The sequence below is a fragment of the Ixodes scapularis genome, unplaced genomic scaffold (assembly GCF_016920785.2).
Source record: "Ixodes scapularis isolate PalLabHiFi unplaced genomic scaffold, ASM1692078v2 PGA_scaffold8__174_contigs__length_109621045, whole genome shotgun sequence".
Lineage (NCBI taxonomy): Eukaryota > Metazoa > Arthropoda > Arachnida > Ixodida > Ixodidae > Ixodes > Ixodes scapularis.
The window spans coordinates 26,202,011-26,224,514 of NW_024609883.1; the positions used below are offsets into that span (position 1 = coordinate 26,202,011).

The window sequence follows — 22,504 nt, forward strand, 5'->3', positions numbered from 1 at the left end:
TAGTGCCTGTTGCCAAAACATCGCGGAAAATATATTCTCAATTTAGCGGTTCGAACTGGTTTCCACCATTATTTTTGCTCCCCGTGGAACTAAACCGAAACTGAACCGAGAGCTGCCAACCCGAACCCAGAGCCGTATATGGGGAGAGTTTGTCAGTCTATGATCTCGCCGCCGTAACGCTCTCCTCCCGAGTGAGCCAATCAGCACGCGGCGTAGAGCGAGAGGCATGAGCGCATGCGCGTGAACTCCCGGCTGCTCCCACCTGAGTGGGGAGGGCCGCCATTTTCGTTCATTCTCCCGGCGGTATGCATAGGATCGGCATCTAAATCTCAATTATTGCCTTTTATATCGCTGGCTCTTGCAAGAAAATTACATTCTGTTATTTCTCGGTGGGTTAAAAAGCTAATAAATGAAGATTTTTCGGCGTATGGCCACAAACTTTATTTCAGGCGAAAAAGAAGTCGGCCCGTAGCAGACGACGCGTAGCCTCGGGAGTGCTCTTCTCCAACCAGTCTCCGACAGCGTTGCTAAAAAATGGCGGTCGTCTCCTCTCGGCTCCCTTCTTTCTCTCTCGCTCCTTCGGCGCGCTCCTCCCTTTCATTTACTTTTCTCCTCTCCGGCGCCTTCGTCGCCACACCCACTGGCCAAACTCTCGCAATATACGGCTCTGCCCGAACCCAAAGCACCAAGAAGCATGCTACGAGTGTAACTACATGTGTTGCATGTGCTGCAGTCTGTAGCAGTCGCTGTTTTAGAGCAAAAACTTGAAACAAATTTGCCATCTTGTTTCACGTTGGAGAATGCCTTCTTTTGGTCATTTACTTCAAAGCTTTTATAGGGGGAAGGTGAGGGCATGGGGCGTGTTCACCTGCATTCCTAGCATTCTCGTTGATGCTAGGGTGATTTAGCTTGGCGTCATCCTATGACTGGCGTCTTCTATTTTATGCTATGTTGTTGAGGGTAGCATAGCTTCCACAGTGCATGACTGCTGCACTGTGGAAGATATGCTAGGCTTCACAATACAGCACGAAATAGTTGACGCCTGGTATAGCTGCAACGATTAGGTCTCGTAAATAGTGGGCGCTCAACCCTCGAAGTATATGTCACTCCATTGTAAACTACTTCCTTGTATCGTGGAAAGGGTTTAGTAGTGCTCGAAACATTTGCAAGGAGGACGAACCAACAGCTGGCAAACCTAATTTGACAGCGGACATTGCGCGGCCGACAATTTTACTCCGAAGGTAATGCATTTGTTTACTTTTCAGCGAGTTCTAGACCTGCCTTATTTGCGTGTTTGCAGCTTGCCTTCAGCTTGGCAAGGAATGTTTTTCATTCACCGGTTCTGAAGTCGATTCATAGAGTGCAAGGGGCTCAATGACCGGACGTCTTAACGTGCACCGCAGCTCGGATAGCGTGGACTAAAGCTTGTGCTGCAAAACCCAGGGATTAATCCCCGCTCCTGCCAGTTTCGATCCGGATGAGCATCATACTGACGTGTGGTTGTGTGTCGCCACTGCACGATGCTTGTTAAAGACCCCAGTCTAGGGATCGTACTGCACTGGCAGAATTTTTTTATTTATGGTGAAGGCAGCAGACAGCCATTGGAGATCACTAACCTCCCACTGTCTGAACTTGCAGCCCGATTACAGTTGGAGCCTCGTGGAATACGGCTTGGCTTCTGTGAGACCGCACCTGGCGGGTGTCTTGGAGCTTGACCCCACCCATCAGTTCGCATGGAACCGAATCGGTCTTCAGGTCACGGTAAGTTTATTGTTTCCACCTCTTTAATAGATGTAGAAGAGTGGCATTGGCTCGACTATGGCCGGTCAGTTTAGATCAGCTCCTGTACGTGCTTCTAGAAGTCCGTGCTAATTCTGAGATCCTCAGCCAGGAAGGCGTCCTCAGCAGAATCGAAATAGAGTTACTGTATATGCTCCTTATGAGAGCCAGAGTTGCGCGTATTTTCCATGTGCCGCCGCGCCGCTATTTACCGAGATTGATCACGTGAGGAGCAAAGAATCCTGCTTGATGAAGAAAGGTTGGTTCGCCAATGTGTTACACATGCACGCCGGCGTGCATGTGTGGCAGGAGGCAAAAGTCAGACTGCTTTTGCCTCCTCCTCCTCCTCCTTTCTTGTTTTCCAAGCGAGGCTGTGTGCGCGGCATTGCTATTCACCGAATTCAGTCATGTGACCGGCTGCAATCGCCGTAGCGTGGCTCCTACACGCGGAAGAGGTTGCTTTTCCGCATGACTTAATATTTCAAGATGGCTGAATGCACAACTCTGGCTCCTGTAGGGAGCATGTACAGGAAGTCCAAATCCCAGGAAAAAGTGTGCATGATGATAAAGGTTAGGCTTAGAGTAGACGAAAGCGGCAAATGAAGAATTTTAAGGGGAGGTTCATGGCAGTGGTGAGGGAAGGTTTATGAAGTTAAGTGCTAAGTTCCTATAGACCTTTGCAAAAAGAGCGCTCTGGCCGCCGCCATTTTGCGAATCGAGCGACCCCTATCAGCCAGATATTTCTGGCACCCGCCTGAGCTGTGGAAACCCGGTCAGCATGACTCCCCACCTGCATTTTGCATTCGGAGTTCGCCGGCTTTTCTTGGAATTTTTTACTTTATTCGCCTGTTTAGGATGCTTACCCTTTGTATGTTACCTTCCACTGTGAGAACCAGGGAATACCAGGGCTCGTAGCCCGCTCGGCCTTCGCAGGAAACGAACGAAGAGAGCGAACGTCAAGCAGCCCGCGACGCAGGCAGTTCGACGTTCTTGGAGGATTATTTCCGTCGATATAATCTCCAAAAACCCTTCCCGGCTCTGTTCCGGGTCTTCGCAAAAAATAACTGATAGGGTCGGGTCCGGGGTGTGGGGACAGAATAGACACGTTCGTTCATTTGCTTTGAAGCTGTGCAAAAAAGCTGCTCCCTACATGTTCCCCAAAACACGCCGGACTCCGTCCGATTGTCGTGAAGTGACTATCGTCGACACTGTATATTGGATATGCTGTGTTATTTGAGACCTTTCTCAAATCCTGTTTGGATAACGCGGCACCGTGGGGTACGTACAATATATGTTGTTTGATTGATGAGACTCATTGAATTTCATGTTGTGGGCGGGGAATATCCATGCAGTTCGGATATCCTATGTGGTCAAATATTTTGAACACACACGGCTGAGTGTACGGTGCCGTAAAACGATGAACATAAAATGAAACAAACATTCCAGTTGCATTTATTCTGCCGCGCACGGACTCACCAAAACAGCTTTCATTTTTTTGTTTTTGTTCCCAAAAATAGAGCACTGCTTTTTTAAATACCTCTATAAATTATGTTCGCCACAGAACACAAAATAAAAAAGAAAACGCGGCAATTCAGCCGCTGCCAGCGTCCGGAATTGCGCCTACGCAGGCTGCCACAGCCCACTGACAAGAAACTCCACAGCTCAGCGCAGTCGGGCAACACTGACGTACACTCTCAAAACCGGGGACGCGCGCTGTAAATCGCTTCGTTCGAGACTGCCGCTGGAAAGGTCTATACGTGATATTCAGGGCACTTTTAGCCTCCTTGACAGGGGCCGAATATCCTTTCCGGTTCGGGTATTCGTTGCATCCTTTTAAGAGACAAAGTTTTGTGTTTTGTAATTCAGTTGGTGTTTTCTGGTGTTTTGCGTGCCCAATGGCTATGAAGATGCTGAAGTGTTGTGCGGTTGACTGCACGGCTTTTATTTCACGGAGATCCCGAAGCCGAACTTGAAGTTCCCGCACGATTTGCACCAGTGCAGTGACGCCAAAGATAGTCGTTTTGCAACTTGAGGTTCTCTCACTCCGAATCATCCCGACCCGAAGTGTCGTGTTTGCTTGTGTCCTGCGATCAAACGCTCTTCTTCGTGCCTGCCGCCCATTGCTGTGAGCAGACGACGCTTCACTTTCGAGTGTGAAGCTCTTTTACGGCCCTTTCAGTGATCTCAAATTCTTTGAAACGGTGTAAGGTCGAAGAGAATGTGCAGTGGACTTTTGGGAGCGACGTGAGGGGCCATGTTGTGCCACATGGAAGGCTGCCCTAGCAGAGTCGGAACCGAAGTTACGGAAACAGACACCAAACCCAGTTATTTTGACTATTTGACGATTTCCTTTTCAAAGTCACAGGTCTTCGGGCACCTAGAAAACATAACTTTGTCCGCTTCTTTGACTCACCGATCATCCTCAGTGCTACATGTGCCAAGTGCCGCCATGTTTTCCGAGGGAGGATAAAAAGCAGTGCCTCCTCTATGGGGTAATGCCTGGCGAGAGAGTCCGAAGAGCACGTTCATGCCCTCTCCTAACCCCCTATCTTGCTCGATGCGCCTCGCTGCTAGGGATGCTCGTATCTTGCCGCTCTCCGTGGACACCGTCAACACCGTGTAGGCCCAGCTGGCCATGCTGGCTGCTTGGAGCCGTGGAGTGAGATAGTTGTTTGTTTGGAAGAAAATGTATTAAAGATCATGGGCTTGGTTGTTACGCGGGGAGGATATTTAAGTAAGGAAGAATATTAGTTGTATACTGCTCGCAAGACACTATGCTCTGTCTTTAGTGCGGGCTGGCTTCCGCAGTGCTTTGGTTGCGCCCCCTTCATGTTCACACTTGTGTAATCTTGGGCAGAAAGCTTGTGTGAAGGCAGAGCTGTTAGTCTCAGCTTAAGAATGAACGAAGTATAGGGGACCCGTGGCTGGGTGTGTTGGCCAGCTGGTAGAACAGGGGGAGGGAAACGCACTCCGCAAAACCCAGAAATCCTAGGCTCCATTCTCGCCACCGTTAGTTTTGACCTGAATGAGAGTCAATCTGTAGAGTGGTTGAGTAATCACTGTTGCGGTGATGCCCGTTTACTATACCTGCTCCTTTTAGTCATTAGTATGAGCGAAGAAGCTACGGAAGCATGAAATGCCTGCTATGCACCTGCGCTCGTGGCGTGAAAAGCTGTTAAAAGGCAACTCTGCTCACTTCCGAAAATTTCGGGATGAGGAATGATTTCGCATTAAAAAGCCCTTGTAAAAGACAGTACGTCATTTGCCTCGCGAAAAATGGGATGTATATCTTTATATCTAACTTTAAACACGAGCAGAAACATAAACTTTGGCTCCGTCCAACAACATTGGCCTCGGTCCGCCAAGAACATCGCTATCACGTGGTACGAGATGTTACGTGATCCTCTATGCAATGACGGGCTGGATTGGGGTAGGCGTGTGCCAGCTGCAAGTGTCGTCTGCACCACACTCTTCACCATGTTTTGATGTCTACGACATTTGGCAACGTCTGAACAACTGCGGCATAAGTCTGTGCACGTAGTGTCCGTAGTGTGGACGGAACTCTGAGAGACAATAATCACAAACGGTAAGACAACGGTGGCGGTTGTGACGCGAAACACGGCGGGGCTGCCGGATGGCTCCTAAGAAGCGCGCTGCGCAGGCGCGCCGAGAAAAAACTTTGCTGACGTCACCCGTTACGCTTGCCCTGAGAAGTAAAAGCAAGCAAAAGGGGGCAATGGTGATGACGTTTAGCTCAATGTTGGCTTTAGCCACGCCGTAGCCTTGACTGGGCTGTTGGCTGCGCCTCAATTCGCCTGCTCGAGTCAGCCGATTTCGGCAAATTGGCAAGTTGCGAAGTTTTCCGGACTGTTTAGGAAACGTTTAGACAGAACTATGTCGTAATATCTGACGTGTGAATTTTCTTGGTAATACTTAAGAGGGCTGCTTTGTTTTTTCAAAAATAAAAATGAAGTGGAGTTGCCCTTCGAGACATTATGCTATGTACCATTTTGCAGGGACTCAAACCATAACCAAGACCGAAATATTACGGTGACAAAATGTTTTCAGTAACCGTAACCACAACGAAACCGTTATTTGAAATTTATGAAAGCTGCAACGTAAATTTTTTTACTGGTAACCAATATTAACCGAAAAATAAAAATATTAGTTTTTCTCAAGAATGACCTCGAGGAGGGATCTTGAAATGTCGTGGCTACTGATCTCCATGACAGCTTGCTGGATCGCACATCCCGCTTGGCCGCGGCAGCGGCAGGTGCGGCGCCTAACGACCATTTTGCTTGTCAAAAAATTGCCTTTGGCAGCGAGCTGAAGACACGGTTTCTACTTGTTCACCGTCATTTGCCGAAGAGGTTTTTTTTAAACCTTGTGTAAACGGTAAGACTTGCCTGCGAAAATGCATAAAAGTTTTTTGAGAGTGCAGTGCCGCAAGAAAAAGGCAAAACTCGTCAAAAGTAAGTTTCACCGGTCTCATGGCGTGATCAAAGCTTCCTTGGCATGCCGAAGTGCTCTGTCTCTGTGCCTCACCGCGAGACCATCGAAACTTGCTTTCAACGAGTTGCGCCTTTTTTTTGCGGCGTTGCACTTTCGTAAAACTTTTCACGTGTTCTCCAAGGCATGTCTCACCATTTGCACAAGGTTTTAAAAAACTTGTTCGGCGAATGACGAACAACAAGTGGAAACCGTGCCTTCAGCTTGCTGCCACCAGCCTCCGCAATGCTCCAAAAGGCCATTTTTCCACGTGCAAGGTGGCCGTCCGGTGGCCGCACTCACGGAGCAGGGAAGCGCGATCCAGCAATTGTCATAGAGATCGGTGGTCGTGGCCATTTGACAGAGTTAGTGTCAGCAAGTCAAATTTGGGGGTTTTATGTGCCCAACCAACCAAGGGCATCTGGCACGCCCCAGCGGAGGACTGAGGATTAATTTCGACCACCTGGGGATCTTTTGACATGTAACCAAAAGCTCGGTTATTGCGCGTTCACACTGGAAGCGGATTGCGCTTTCTCAACCGTAAAGCGGCTGGGATTGAGCGGTTGGAGCGCATTGTGGCCAGCCGATTTGCCCCAACCGCTTTCATGAATCGCGAAGCGGCAACCAATTGCAACACGGCGCTGACGTGATGTCGGTGGCTCTCGAAATAATATATGATCTGTCGCTGGTGAAGCGTTCAAGGTGCTGTAGTCCTAGCTTTGCAGCAGACAAATCAAAGAAGAAACGTGATGTTCGCGTACGTCACTTGAATCCGCCGCAAAGAGAGTTGACTCATAATCTTAACGGACCTCGCTCCTGTGATTTCGTTTGGGTTAGAGCTTGTTTCTTATTCGGGTTGTCAAAACCCATCGCTCGCTGCCTTATTGGTCTTTGCCCATAGAATGTCGGAACCCGCTTCTAGTCAACCAAAATGACAGCTTTTGTACCCACAAAGACAATTGCGTGAACTTTTGAAAGCTTTCCACACTGCGCATGACCACCACGAAGGCCTATAGAGACGTCGTGAGACTAATTGCGTAGCCCACACATTTCCGCGGAGCTGGCCGGGTACCTGCGCTAGCTCGACCTGTCACGTTTACTACTACCAAAAGGAATAAAGGGGAACTACTAAAAAAATAAAGTGTACGTACCAGACGATGCAGAGGTAATTCATACGACGTTTATTGGAGCTTAATGTTAAACAAACAGTAGACTCGATCAGCGTGCGATGGACGAGAGAAGAGTTCGCCATCAACAAAGCCATGACCAGCTAGCACTGAACACATTCTCTGCTCCATGGTCCACCAGTTCTACTCACTATTCTGAAGATGATAAAAGCAAACGACGAGGGGGGGAAACTGACCTTTTATCCCAAAAAGCAGGTCAGCTATTCATGCGGAGGAGGGTCCCCTTCGAAGAAAGGGTCGGTGGCTTCCTCTTGTGAGTCAGCAAGGCGCGCCTAGCTGGGCTTTGCTTGTGGGCGAAATCGAGGGAATTGCAGACAAGTTTTGCAGCTCCATGTCTCCTTTTTTGCTGTGTGAACTCATGAAGCGTGCGAGCATCTCGAAGAAAAATCTTCAGTGCCAAAATAGCTAAATTTTGGCTTTGGATCGTGCATTTTGGATTGTAAAAATTTGTTGCCAAACGCGAGTCTCAAAAGATCATGCGTGATCACCGACAAACCGCCAACCGTGTCTCAGTGGGTCTGAAGGCGCTCGCTCGTGAATCGCATCCGCAACCGCTTCGCAAACGCAGCTCAACTGTTAGTGTGAATGCGCCATTACACGGCGCCTTCTCCGCAATATGCCTCTGTCACATTGCTGGCACCTCTGCCGGGATCCAAACCCGCCACCTGGGGTTTCGTAGGCCGGCGCTTTTGCCCTGGGGCTTCCGAGGTAGCCTGCGTCGGCGAGTGGTGCATCGCTAGTACAGTAGACTCGTTAATTCAAACTCCAGGATGTCACAGATTTCAGCTTGAATTATCAGAAGTTTGAATTATCAGAAATTCATCTAAATATGATACTACAAACGTTATGATTTGTTACATGGATAGCTACACATACAAAGCAGATTTTTGCCAGTTTCCTCTACATAGGGCTAATTATAAGCAAGTACAGGCATAACACATTGGTGAAAGAACTAAACTTTGTCTTTGTGGATGTCCAGAACACCAGGTACGGACTACAGTCCGTAAAACGCATTTAGTGTACGTCGGGTATTGCGAGGATACGGGAATACCGTAGTCTCATTAATTCAAACTACAAGAAGCCACGAATTTTGTTTAAATTATCGCAAGTGGGAATTATCAGAAATTCATCTAAATATGATGCAAGATAAAATTATGATATGTCTTATGAATGACTACACATACAAAGCAGATATTTAGTGATTTCCTGTCATAGGCCTATTGATCATAAGCAGGTATGCCATACATAAAACATTTGTGAAATGTATGACATAAGTTTATTTATCCTTTAAAAATGTTGTTTATCGTGGACTGTTTAAACAGCAGATCACAACTCAAAACAAAATTAACTTTGTTCATCAGGCCAAGAGGATGTCTAATGTGGACTATTAAGCAGGGAACACATGAGCAGTAAAAACTGGCGCCCGGCAGTTTTCATAGCAACTTGCGCGGACGCTGTGGCGTGGACCTATACCATGCCGCCACGTCACAGCGTCCACGCAAGTTGCTATGGAAATATTTGCGTGGTGCCTGTTTTCAGAGCTCATGCGTGTGTGCTTTGTTGGGACAGCGTGGTGGTCCGGGGACTTGGGTGCGGCAGGGAACCGAGCCAGGGCAGGAGCTCATGTGGTAGCCGGACTCGGGAAGGACCAGGGAGCAGGAGGGGTGTCTCTTATATAATTTAACTCTTTATATATACATATGGACAGGTTACAGCATCTCACGAAAACATTCGAGGATACTGTCGAGAATACAAGAGAACACACAGTAGCAGCCGCTGGCTGCTACTTTTATAACGTCGCTTTTTCCCACATCCCTAATAGGGAATCCCTATCGTTCATTGTTCTTAACGTCCAGGCACGGTATTTCCCTCTCCCCCACACTGCCACACGCGTCGCGCACACCGAAGGGCAGGCGACCTTGGTCACGGTGTCGCCTGTCCATCTCGTTGGTCACCGGCGCCATCCTGGTCCGGACGGGGCAAAGATCCCTAATTGCAGGCGTCTTGGCCTCCGTGCGTAAAGGGGATAATCCCCTCGAAGCTCGAAGCAGGGGGAGGACGCAAAGCCCCCTCCTTTGTCGAGGGCGTCCCACGGCTGCCGAGGTGCCGCGCGTCGAGGCCAGATCGAAGCAGGAAGAAGAAGACCCGGAAGGTAAAGCCCGATGACACTGGCGTCCGTCAACTTAGTAATCCTTCGTTGGAGGCCACATCGTCTTTTCGCAAGAGGTATGTTGGCGACCCAAAGGTGCCTCTCGCTCTGTCTCCGGGCACAGCTGACCGTAGCCACCTGGCGATGATGCTCCAGGGCGTTCACCTGTGCCGGTCGGTATGGAACGGCAAGGTCGTCTCCTGGGCCCTTTCGCTACAGCTCCTCCGCCGCCAGGAAGAGTGTCTTGAGGGGGAGCAGTCCACACTGGTCCCTTGAAAGACGCGGTCTCACGGCTGGGCTGGCGACTGAAGTCCAGGCTGGAGTCCACACTTGCAAGTGGCAGTAACAAAACCCACAGCACCGAACCAAACTCCGCGCAGGCAAGCGCCCAGCACCCAATCTCTCCAATCCGCCAGACCAAATCGAACAACAAAAAAATGCCAAGCGAAAGTTCAGTGCTATGTTATCAAAAAAGAAAACACGCACACGCACAAGGAAACTTGTTCTCCTCCGACAGGCTGCTCTAGCGAAAGAAACTTTTGTAGGCCAATAAAAGCCCTCTAACGCTCAACCCAAAATAAAACGGACTCCCGTGAAAACAAAACCACATTACAAACCGCAACGTAACTCCCATAGAGTTTACCCCTATCAAATTCGAGCACGTCCTTCATAATGCAAGCTCTACTGAGGAGAAAACCGTTTCAAAGGAACTTTACCGCCAACGCAACGAGCTAAAGCCGAACGAAACGCCAAACTCAAACTCCCGGAAAAAGAAAAGCTAATAGCCTTGCCGAATAACCTAGTCGACTCAATTACATGAAAAAAAACACGTTTAGCCCTCCCTTTTTCCTCGAAAGTCCTTCGCATCTAACCCACGCCCTGTTTGTTCTTGGCCTCACTCGGACTGTTCAAATTCTTCTCCTTGGACTTGCCTGCAGGCACGAAGTTGCAGTCCCCGAGATCTCCTTTAGTCTCCACGTCCGAGGTGACGCCAGGCCGAACCATAAGCGATGAGCTGTGCCTCCGTCTGGAATCTCGCTGAGTCGTCCCAGGCTCGTTGGTACCTTCTCCAGGGTCCTTGCTCGCACTTGAGCTGTGGGTCCGTGGCTCGTTGGGGTGGGGGTCCTGGAGTTTTCCCCCTCCCAGCCTCGAGGACCGCTTCTTCTTCAAGTGGCGCTCGTCGCGCTTCCCTGGGCGCTTTTTGCAGGGAGCGTCGCTGCCAGATCCTACAACGCTGCTCCGGCGCTGCCTCTTCCTCTTGGGTCTCGGTCGCTTGCTCATAACAGCCTCCGAGTTCTCCGTCTCAGATGCACCATGCCGCGAACACGACGATGGCCTCAGGTGCACTGGTGTCGGGTCTGCTTTGTCCAGCCTGGGCTCCTTGGTGTCCCAGGTGGGTCCCTTGCCCGCGCAGCCGCCGCCGGTTGCAGGTCCCTCGGGATGGCCGACTTGGGGTCTCCCGTCCTCCAACCTCGATGACGACTCGCTGCCGGACGCGTACTGGTCGACGTCCTCCTTGCGCCTGGACTCCTTGAATGGTCTGGAGTCCGGGCTCCGCAGCCGCACCAGGCAGGTGTGCTTGATCTCGTCGAAAGAAATCTCGACCACTTCTCTCCTGGTTGGCCGCTTGGACTCCTGTGACGGCGCCGTGGGCTTGTCCTCAAAGCCGCACGGGTGCCGATCAGAGTGGTCAGGATCCTGGCTTGACTGCTGGACCACTTTCTCCGGCATCTCGGCGCTGCTCTCCATGAGCTGGATGAACTTCTCCTGCGTCGTCTCTGTCTTGGCGTCGCCTTCGTCTTCCGGGAAGTCGCCGCCAGATGCACGAAGATCCCCCTCTTCTCTCTCCTGCAGCTCGGGGTCGGTTTCGTGCGGAACTGCGTCTCTCTTGCGTGGAACAGCATCGGTCGCGTCGGAAGAAACACGCTGGTCTTGAGTCACCTCGGTGTCCCCAGCTTCCGTTTTCTTCTTTTCCTGAAGCACCGATTCTGTTGCTGCCTCCACGTCACTTTCATCGTTCCGACGCTCGGGGTTTGGGTCGGTCTTGCGAAGAATGGTGACGGTCGTGTCGGAAGAAAGACTCTGGTCTTCGGTCAACTCTGTGTCCCCAGCTCCCACTTTCTCCTTTTCCTGACACGCCCTCCCTGTCACCGCTTCAACACCTGTTGTCGCCCGACAAAGAGACCCTAACTCCCGCGTTTTCTTCGCGAGCTCGAGCTGCTCGAACTCGTAGTCGAGCCGCTCCATTTCGCGCTTATACTCGCGCTTCTCGAGCTCCCATCTCGCCGTCTCGAAAGCCCTCTCGTCGGCCCACTTTCTGCGTTCCTCCCGCTCCCTTTCGCGAACGTCCTCCAGAGCCTCTGTGAACTCCTCAACGCTGACGTCTTCGGCCTGAAGGAGTTTTATGATGTGCGGTTTGCGTTTTGTCTGCCCCAAATCTATTCCCAATTCGGTACAGACCTGTACCAACTCATACCAGCGGAATGCCTCGAGACTCATGATCCAGCTTCTGTTGGCCCTCCTTCTCCCAAAAAGCTCGCGTCAGAACGGTCACACAGTCCTTCTGACAACGACTATCTCCAACCCCCAGAAGCAAAACTTAGAGCTAATGGGTCTGGCAGATGGAGAAAGAAAGGGCCGGGCACTCACCCACACAAGAAGTCATGGTCCGGCGAAGTCGATCCCGCCGCTGCCATCCAGTTGTTGTGACAGCGTGTCGTCCGGGAACTTGGAGTACGGCAGAGAGCTGAGCCAGGGCAGGAAACCATGTGGAGGCCGGACTCGGGAAGGACCAGGGAGCAGGAGGGGTGTCTCTTATAGTAATATAACTCTTTATATATACATATGGACAGGTTACAGCATCTCACGAAAACATTCGAGGATACTGTCGAGAATACAAAAGAACACACAGTAGCAGCCGCTGGCTGCTACTTTTATAACGTCACTTTTCCCCACATCCCTAGTAGGGAATCCCTATCGTTCATTGTTCTTAACGTCCAGGCACGGTATTTCCCTCTCCCCCACACTGCAACACGCGTCGCACACACCGAAGGGCAGGCGACCTTGGTCACGGTGTCGCCTGTCCATCTCGTTGGTCACCGGCGCCATCCTGGTCCGGACGGGGCAAAGATCCCTAATTGCAGGCGTCTTGGCCTCCGTGCGTAAAGGGGATAATCCCCTCGAAGCTCGAAGCAGGGGGAGGACGCAAAGCCCCCTCCATTGTCGAGGGCGTCCCACGGCTGCCGAGGTGCCGCGCGTCGAGGCCAGATCGAAGCAGGAAGAAGAAGACCCGGAAGGTAAAGCCCGATGACACTGGCGTCCGTCAACTTAGTAATCCTTCGTTGGAGGCCACATCGTCCCTTCGCAAGTGGTATGTTGGCGACCCAAAGGCGCCTCTCGCTCTGTCTCCGGGCACAGCTGACCGTAGCCACCTGGCGATGATGCTCCAGGGCGTTCACCTGTGCCGGTCGGTATGGAACGGCAAGGTCGTCTCCTGGGCCCTTTCGCAACAGCTTGAGTCCCGTTGAGTGCGCTTCTCACCGAGCACCGGTGCACCGCGGTGAAGCAACGTCCGCGAAAGCACGCTCCGCGGGTGTTGCTTCTCCGCGGCGCACCGGTGCTCGGAAAGAAGCGCACTCAACGGGGCCGCGAGAACAAAAAGTATGAATTAAGCGAAATTGCCATTCGAATTAAGCGGCTTATAAATGCATTAAACACATAGCGGGACAACTAAAATTTTCAAATCTGTTTGAATTAACCGGAAGTATGAAATATCCGAGTTTGAATTATCGCGAGCCTACTGTACATTTCTGTGCAATCTAAATTTAGGATTAAGAATACTTAGTTAGAATCAGTGGTCTAGCTTGTATGGAAAAGTTTCTATTTCTAAATCTGCTACACTCCTACAGTTGCAACAAACTACACATGGTATTCCAAGGTAAACATTAACAAGTAATGGCAGAACTTCCTGTGGCCAGGATAACTTCCAATTGACCGGTTTCTTGCGTGTGCTTCAATGAGCAGGAATGAGCACGTGCGTCTAAAGGTTTTTTCCGTGGAAATTTGAAAGAAGGAAGATAGATGGATGTGCACTTCTGGACCTTTAGGCACCAAGAAAAAGCACCGCATCTCATTTTATTTGGCCTTCGTGGCAAAAGTTACTGGACCTGCCTGATTTCCCAGTGAAAACTTGTATACACGTGACATTCTACAACATTAGACAGCCACAAATCAGCCGAGACATGTGATTGTTTCGTCTTAATACGAAAGCATTAACTGTTCCATGGAGCGAAGCCGGCATCATCTGATGTCTGTAGCAGCCAAAAACGGCACCTAAATGCTCATTGGCTGAGCGAAACGGCCCCTAAGTTTCCATTGGCTGAGCAAAACGGCACATAAATTCCCATTCACTGCAAAGCGGACGTGCGTCAGAAATAAAACACACAGAGAAGCACAACAATGCAAATGCTTCGTCACGGAAGCCGGCGGGGCGCTCAAGGTCAAAACGGATGCGCCTCAGAAATAAAACTTAAAGAAAAGCACAGCAACGCTGAGGTAGCGATTTTGGGTCACTTGGTATGCATCATTCATGGTGAAAAACAGCTCAAAAACGAAGACAACAAGAAGGAGAAAACACGAAAGGATGAAGCTGTACTCGCAATTGAAGTTTTATTAATCTTTCTAAAGTTTCCTTTAATCTTTTTCACTAATAAAACTTATTTACAAGTACAACTTTGTCCTGTCGTGTTTGTTCCTTCTCGTCGTTTTTGTTTTTGAGCTGTTTTTCCCAATGAACACAGCAATGCAGATGCTTCGTCACGGAAGCTGTCGTGAAGCCGGCGAGGTTCGCCGCGCCTGTGCAGTGGGGGACCCTGATGTCACTGCCGGAGCGCCGTCTGAAAAAGGAAGACGTGGTGCGCTGCTTGTGGGAATGCAATCCGTATAGGAATGCTTTCACATTCCTATGTGTAAGCAGTCTTAAGTGTCTCTGCCGAATTTTTTCGTGCATGGGGGGCGTGTGCAACCACAACATTGCTTCGCCAAATGCATGTCGTTTGCTGTGAGTGTTCGAGCTGGCCAAAGCAAAACTACGCTATGCCTGTCGGACGTAGTTGAAGGAGGGTGCAAAGAATTGTGACACCCGTGCTCGATTGTGCCCCGGAAAAATTTAGCGGTGCGTTTTCGACGACGAGTAGAGATATCGTGATTGGGACAAAGCTGTCGCAGTATGTAGTAGAATTGTGCCGCTCGTTGTCCGCAAAAAAAAAAAAGCAGCTCGGTTTTGATTACGAGTGGAGATATTCCGACCTACCGCGGCGATCCCGTGAATAATAATCACATGAATACAGTTGCAGACGTTGGCATCAAAAGGCTTTTATAGATTCTATAACCCAGGCGATAAGGTAAGAAAACTAGTTTCTTGTCCGACTTGTTACAATCACGCGACACTCCTGGGGACAAAGCCCATTGGTTTGAACCGTTCTATTCGGGCACACATACACAAGTGCTGTTGCGTTTGACGGCATGGTCGAGTAATAAAGTCGAGTGGCCTCGTGCTATGTTTCACGTCTTGCTTTAATCGTGTCACGAACAGATGCTTTATTGCAGCCGAAAAGAATCTCGAACTTCGAAATTGACATTTTTGAAATGAACGTGGAACCGAACCCCAGGTTCGGTTGCATGTGAAAAGATTCGAAGTCCTCCGCTGATATAATCTCTCAAAATTTAGGTTTGTTTTCTTTTTTTTTTTTTTTAGTTTGTAGGTTTTTACTGGAGTTTGTTAAGGACACTCACGTAAACTGCCTGTTTACAAGCTCGAATGCACCCGAAAATCAATGTCAGTGAGAATTCTGCTTTAAGATTGAAAAAAAAAGATAAACACTATTTTTAATTACGAAATATATTATGCAATACCAAGTTTGTGTCAGTGGTCTGTGTTAAGAAAAACCTGGCTTCAGGCTAAAAATATAAAGTTATGTTTGGGCGAATAATTAATATTTCAATCAAATTTTTATTTCCACAAGAACTCAAGTCTGATTGGTTCGAGCAAGTTTCATCGCTGTCCGAAGGAGTCGGTTGTGTCCATCTTTGATTTCAAAATTAAGCGATCCTAGTGCTGAGCGTAAAATCAACTCGCGCGCGACAGAGATTGTCCGTGTTGACGGCTGCAGAGTTGCTGCTCGTTGCATTTTTTATTTCTAGGAGATCTGCTGCAGCAAAGTTGCCCAGTCAATTGCAAAACATTACAGCACTCCAAAAAGCCAGTGGATGTGGAAAGCATTACAAAAAACAAGTTTAATTGCAAAACCCAAAGTAAAGCGGTGATGTTGCTTTTTAAAAGAATGCAAAGAAAACCTGAACCGGAAGTGTTCTCAGTTCCTGTCATGGCAGCCAGGAGTAGCCAGAGTACCATGTATAGTGACGAGAAGGTGCGAATGGTTCTTTTAGCACCCAGTGGGAACTTTCTGAGGGTTGTCTACAAACGCCGCCAAACAACAAAGTATTGATGTTTATTGTATACAATGCAATGATTCCCAAGTGGTGATAGCATGTATGCTTGGGTATCAAACTATAGATCTTTGCAATAATCACCTTCTGCGTACTACCATCTTTGTTGCTGGGCTGTGGAACTCCTTCGGAGCATGCACTGTTGATCTTCCGTGCGGTGTATCAAACGTTGCGTATGCATTCACAGCTCAGTGACTCGGCTTTTTTTACCTGGGTGATAAGCGACGCAAAGGTTATATAATGCAAATGAATGTAGTGAACAAGTGTTGAAGCTATAAACATAGACTTTTGATCAATTAGAAGTACTAAGACGTTTGAGTTTTTGTTTTTGTGAATGTCTTGTATGATATCTGGGACTACTTTAAACTGTTTATTATAAAACAGCTGTCTAGCATTTCAATAACACAATTTTTGGAGAAACCTGAACAAAAAATGGTTTTTAAGATTGTGCAATTGGTAACTGAAACCATAAACATTAAAACCGTAAAAAACCAAAGCAATACCGATATCAACAGGAAACGGTAACCGAAACATATTTTTTGGTTTAAGTCCCTGCTTTGTGCCTCAACTGTGGGCGAAAATGCAGCTACAATTGCGAGCATGATGCCCTGGCAATGTTCGCATTTCGTGAATGGATGAGCTCATCATGTGCTACTCGATGTATTGAAGGAAGAAAAAAGAACAGCCCGCAGTATCAGATCGAGCCGAGGCCGGTCTGGCCTCGGATCTGATACTGCAGGCTGTTCTTTTTTCTTCCTTCAATACATTGAATTATGAGTTTGCACTGGCATCTTCTCTCTTCTCTGTTCCTTTCTATTTGTGCGCAATTTCAACCATGTTCAATCATTACCAACTCGCCCAACTAACCACCTTACTTCCGTCATCAGCTTTTCAAGTCTATGCAGAGTGTCATAGTCACTAAATAGCCTTCTCAAGTTGCTTATATGTTCCCAAGTTTAGACGTCATGCGAGTCGTAAGCTTGTGAATGCAAACTAATGTGTCACAAGCTTCATGGATGTGTGGCGCAGAAGAAAGACAATGTGACGAGGACGCGAGGAGGGCCATAATCGTAACAAGAACAGCTCAGGTCATAAATGACTTCCTATTAAATGATTACAGTGGTGTGAGTATTTACTGCCATAGCCAAAGATGTTTGAGCAGCTAAATGAACACGGCACTAAAGAGTACAGCGACAAACAGGTGGTCGTCGCTGGACTCGACAAATGATCAGGATGTCACTGTTGTCTTGAAACAGTCTGGCAGATGTTTTTAATGTGAAAGCCTTAACTGGGTCTCATGGAGCGAGCTGACGTCATCAGTCTGAAGTGCGAAAATGGCAGATAGTTTCCTTTGGTTCCACAAGCGCCAGGAGCCATCGCTCAAATAAGCCAACGTTGCCCGACGGAAAAGTGCTTTTGTTTAGAAAACGCGTACAACGTTAGTTTTTAAACCTGCAAATCAGCATCTTTCACGATTTGCGTTTCGTAAAGAAAGGCTACGAAGAAAATTTAAAGAAGCAACTTCTTTTTGAAGTGTAAAACCCTTTTTAAGAGAAGAATTGCTACCTAATCTCACTCCCTGGTAAAAAGCACCGCGAGCGCTCGCGACTTGAACGGGACTTGACGGAGGACGTTTGCGGGAGCGTCTATGAAACGTAAAAGCCAGCTTGGGCATTTTAAAGTTCATAATAATGAAGCAAACCCAGTTTGTTTCCAAAACTAGCTGTCCATAGTCTGGATTGCAGGTTTTAATATTCACAAGGCAGTGTGTCATCGGGAGGAATCGGTCCCTCAAAATTGTGTCTATAAAGTGTTGCATCTATATTAGCGAGACATGACTGCATCATTTGTTGAAATTCTTTAATCGATAACTTGAATGAAGACTTTCAATCTTACCTGCCTTAGTCGGAGCAGTCATTGGCCAGTTAGAAAACGTCATCAGTCTCCAGAAATATTGTTTTTGTTCCCCCCCTTTGAATGATGAGGTATCCAGGTGCCAAGAAGTCTTCAGATCCATGTTTTCACTTTTCAAGACAAACAAACTTTCTTGTGACACAAAAAAAGAAAAGAAAATTCTGAGAAGTCAGGAGTACTTTCCAAAGCGAGAAAATATGCAATGTATGACTTAAAAATCAAAATTTCTACATGGTATTTTCTTCTAGGTGTTGGAGCCACATTGTTGGGGGAGACCAGCTGCCCACTGAAAGTCACCAAGGACATCTGGTTCAGATGCTGTTCCTGTGCCTATGTCACCAGAGATCAGCGTCTAATTGTGTACCACCTGGCTGCCCATGGTGATGAACAATCCAAGTGCCAGCATCTTCCCATGTCTGGCTCTAAGTCCCAAGTGCTCGGCAGCACTCAAAAACACAAGAGTGAAAAGCCATTTAAGTGCAAGCTTTGCCACCGAGAGTTTGCTTATAATTCCCTTCTGACCCGTCATAGCCAAACACATGCTGGTGAAAAGCCATTTAAGTGCATGCTATGCCCCAAAGCCTTTGCTCAAAATTCTCATCTGCAAAGCCATAATCAAACTCACACTGGCGAGAAACTGTTTAAGTGCAAGCTTTGCCCCAAAGCCTTTACTCAGAATAAAAATCTGATCTACCACAATCGAAAACACACAGGTGAAAAACCATTTAAATGCAAGCTTTGCCCCAAAGAGTTTGCTTATAATTCCCTTCTGATCTATCATAATCATTTGCACACTGGGGAAAAGCCATTTAAGTGCATGCAATGCCCTAAGGTCTTTGCTCTAAATTCCCATCTGCAAAGCCATAATCGAATGCACACTGGTGAAAAGCCTTTTAAGTGCAAGCAGTGCCCCCTAGCCTTTGCTCGAAATTGTCATCTGAAAACCCATAACAGAATGCACACTGGTGAAAAGCCATTTAAGTGCAAGCAGTGCCCCCAAGCCTTTGCAGATAATTCGTCTCTGAGAACTCATAATCAAACACACACTGGTGAAAAGCCATTCAAGTGCAAGCAGTGCCCCAAAGCATTTGCTCACAGTAGCCATCTGATCCACCACATTCGAATGCACACAGGTGAAAAGCCATTTAAGTGCAAGCAGTGCCCCAAAGCCTTTGCTCAAAATTCCTATCTGAGAAAGCATAGTCGAACGCACGTTGGTGAAAAACCATTTAAGTGCAAACAGTGCCCCCAAGCCTTTGCTCAAAACTCCTATCTGAGAAAGCATAATCAAACTCACACTGGTGAAAAGCCATTTAAGTGCAAGCAGTGCCCCCAAGCCTTTGCTCGAAACTCTGATCTGCAAAGCCATACTCGAACGCACACTGGTGAAAAGCCATTTAAGTGCAATCAGTGCCCCCAAACCTTTGCTCGAAATACCCATCTAAGAAGCCATCATTATTTGCACACTGGTGAAAAGCCATTTAAGTGCATGCAGTGCCCCCTAGCCTTTGCTGAAAATTCCTCTCTGCAAAGCCATAATCGAATGCACACAGGTGAAAAGCCATTTAAGTGCAGGAAGTGCCCCCAAGCCTTTTCTCGTAATACCAATCTGATCCGCCATTATCGTAAACATTGTTCAAGGGGAAACGAGGGTCTTTAACTTTTTTATTATATTTCATTTATCACGCTGAAATGTAGAATACTGATGTATTTCACAGTGGTGATTTCAAATATGAATTTAGTTTTCAGATAGCTTTGCTAGATCCTGAGTTCTCAATAAATTTGTAATTTTAATTAGGCCCTCGTTACGGTTGTTAGCGTAAAATTCTTCAGAATATATCAGCAATTTTTATAGAATTGCATTTACAGACATACTTTGTGTGGTGATGCTATTTTTGTTGCTTTATATGTCGTACAATAATTTTAATTAATTTGTCCCACAGTCTTAATAGTTGTTAACGACCCGTATGGAAGACCTAATTAAAATCTCATATTTATTGATAACTCAGGATCTACTAAAGCTATCTGAAAACTAATTACATATTTGAAATCACCACTGAGAAATACACCTATATACTGAACTTAAGCACGATAAATGAAAAATATAAAGTTAGACCTTCGTCCCCCCTTAAAAACCTTAAAAGTACAAACAATGCCCCAAAAGCTTTGCTTTGTTTAAGAGTTTATCTGCAAAAACCAAATGCGCACATGCGGAGTGCCTGTAAGTTGAGTCCGCCCCACGTGTAATCATTTAACTGGAGGAAAACTTTATGCCTTTTCAATAAAAGTATGCATATACTTGAGTGCAAGATAGGTCCCAAGGCCTTTGCTCAGATTAATGGTGAAGCTCACCGCACTGAAGCGCTTATGCGTAATAAGCCTCACAAATTCCAGCAGGGTTCCAGGCCATTTTCTAAAAGGTCTTGCCTCACCAGGCACATGCTGACACATGAGGTTAACAAACCCTAAAGGCATTTGCATAAAGCCTGCTGCAGGTAGGACTTTCAAATGCCAGCAAAATCCGAGAAGCTTCGATCATAATTTCTGCTAGGTTGGCCACATAGCCAGACTGTTTGGCATCGCTCTCCAGCCTTTTGTCCGAATGCCGTCATTTGTCATCACACAAAGATATTGGGGAGTAGGAAATAATTCCTCTTCAACTGTGATCTAGACTCTGGGTCAATGAATAGGATTCATGGTAATAAAAACCAGAGACTCAGGTAATAAAAATTCAGGTAAAAACATTCATGGTAATAAAAACTCGAGACTCAGTCTCGGGTTTTTGACCATGGATCACCACCAGCTCGCTTGTTTTTTAAAGTATTGCTGAATGAATAGGAGACGTTGTTAAATGTTTTTCAGAGCTGCTACTTTGTGTTCTGCACCTGAATATACATTGGGTCATGGTTTAGCTCTTGTTTTAAGCTCCCTTGAACTAGCTCAAGGTGTGCTCCTTTGAGGTAAGGTCTAATATATCTGTAAGCGCCAATGTCTAAATTAGTCCAGCTTACCGTGAAAGTGGGGTGCACACTCTCCCTGTATCTTACGGTACTTCTTTCTATAAGGGAGATACAAACGTGACAAAATTTAATGTGTAAGAAAAATTCAATCTTGCTTTTTTTCAAAAAAAAAAAAAGAAGGGCTGACAGTGTGAACTTCTACACTGTTGTGTCTTTCAGCTGCTGTGGGTTTCGGTACTGAAGTAACAGCTGATTCACACAGTTGTGACTGCTTATGACCTGAGAAACGTGTTTTTAAGTCTCTTGTGAGGGCTTATGACTCTGGAGTGCTGTGCAGCTGGTCGCAAGCAGTCGCAGGAGGCTTGAAAACCGGTCTTGTCTTGGTCGGTCGTAGATGGGCCTTAAGTAGTGCGAAGTAACTTTTTTCAAGATTTTCATTTCTGACAACCTTTACAGTGCTAAGACTTCATTTTAGCAGTTACCTTGGTGGGGAACTAATTGCCGAGCGTGTGTGTACACCGAACACTTCCTGCAATCGGTTGGTACATAGCTAGTTGAATCCCTCGCACTGCCCAGCAGGTTTTGCTATACAATGGCATTGTACCCATTTTAAATACTGCGTAATGCCCCTTCGGGACTGCATTAGCGAAAGTTTTGGAAAATTTTGCACTGACTAACATGGTTTTACTCGTAAGTGTTTTTGCCTTCCCTCTTTGCTCTGGCATCTTCACAGTTATGTATTTATTTGACACCTGTTTTCAGATATCACTTTTCTTTGTGTTCGGTGTTCCCAATATTTTCTTGCTCCGTGTTCATTATCCTGGCAGTTGTTTCTGCATTGCCTGGCTGTCTGCATCAGAATTTTCAAACCGTAGATGTCATTGTTTGCTGGAAAATTCCCTTTGCCTTTGTGTAGCACAGGAAAGTTTGTTCTGCTTCTCTAATGGCTAACATTCCTACATCCTTTTAAAAATGAAAGGGGTCAGTGAAGCTAAGTCTCAACGAATACTAATTTGGCCATGAATTTGCTTTGTTTCAAGGATGCTTTGAATTGTTGCTTAATGTGTGATTATTTTTGCATGGCGTAATTTGCAAACGTATCTTTATTGCGGCAATATTTTTCCTTTTACTGTTATGTCGTTTGTCTTGAACAAAATCTGAGATGATAAATATGTAATCAGACTTCTGTTTCACTGTTTCTCAGAAATATAGGTTGACAGTCAAGGTCCTGCAGTGTTGTTGTCTATTTTTGGTTCTCTTAGCTGAAGCAAATGCGCCGTGGGGAGAGTAGCTCTTTAGAAGGTTCCCACTTTGCCATCGTGCTTGATGCTGAGATCCCACTGGAGCAGTTTTGTTGCCAAGAAATTCACTACCAAGTGAAAGTCCGTACTGCGGCACATAAGATAAAGTGGCGGCTTGTGGTGTTGATTCTGACTTTAGCCCAATTCCTGCCCTCCAGCAGGTTTACGTAGGAGGCGACATCAGGTTTTTTGTGCTGTTGGAGTTGCCCTTCAAAAATG

General features: G+C 47.2%; 1 protein-coding gene across 1 annotated transcript in view; it reads left to right on the top strand.

The window, feature by feature from the left end:
* LOC115312059 (zinc finger protein 501) overlaps positions 1–22,212 on the top strand; it is a 35,177-nt gene extending 12,965 nt beyond the window's left edge. Inside the window, exons 2-3 of the mRNA XM_040213024.3 lie at positions 1,639–1,761; positions 18,273–22,212. Of these exons, the coding sequence (XP_040068958.2) occupies positions 1,734–1,761; positions 18,273–19,684 (1,440 nt within the window). The 5' untranslated portion in view covers positions 1,639–1,733 and the 3' untranslated portion in view covers positions 19,685–22,212. The remainder of the gene's footprint in view (positions 1–1,638; positions 1,762–18,272) is intronic.
* Positions 22,213–22,504: the final 292 nt, after the last annotated feature.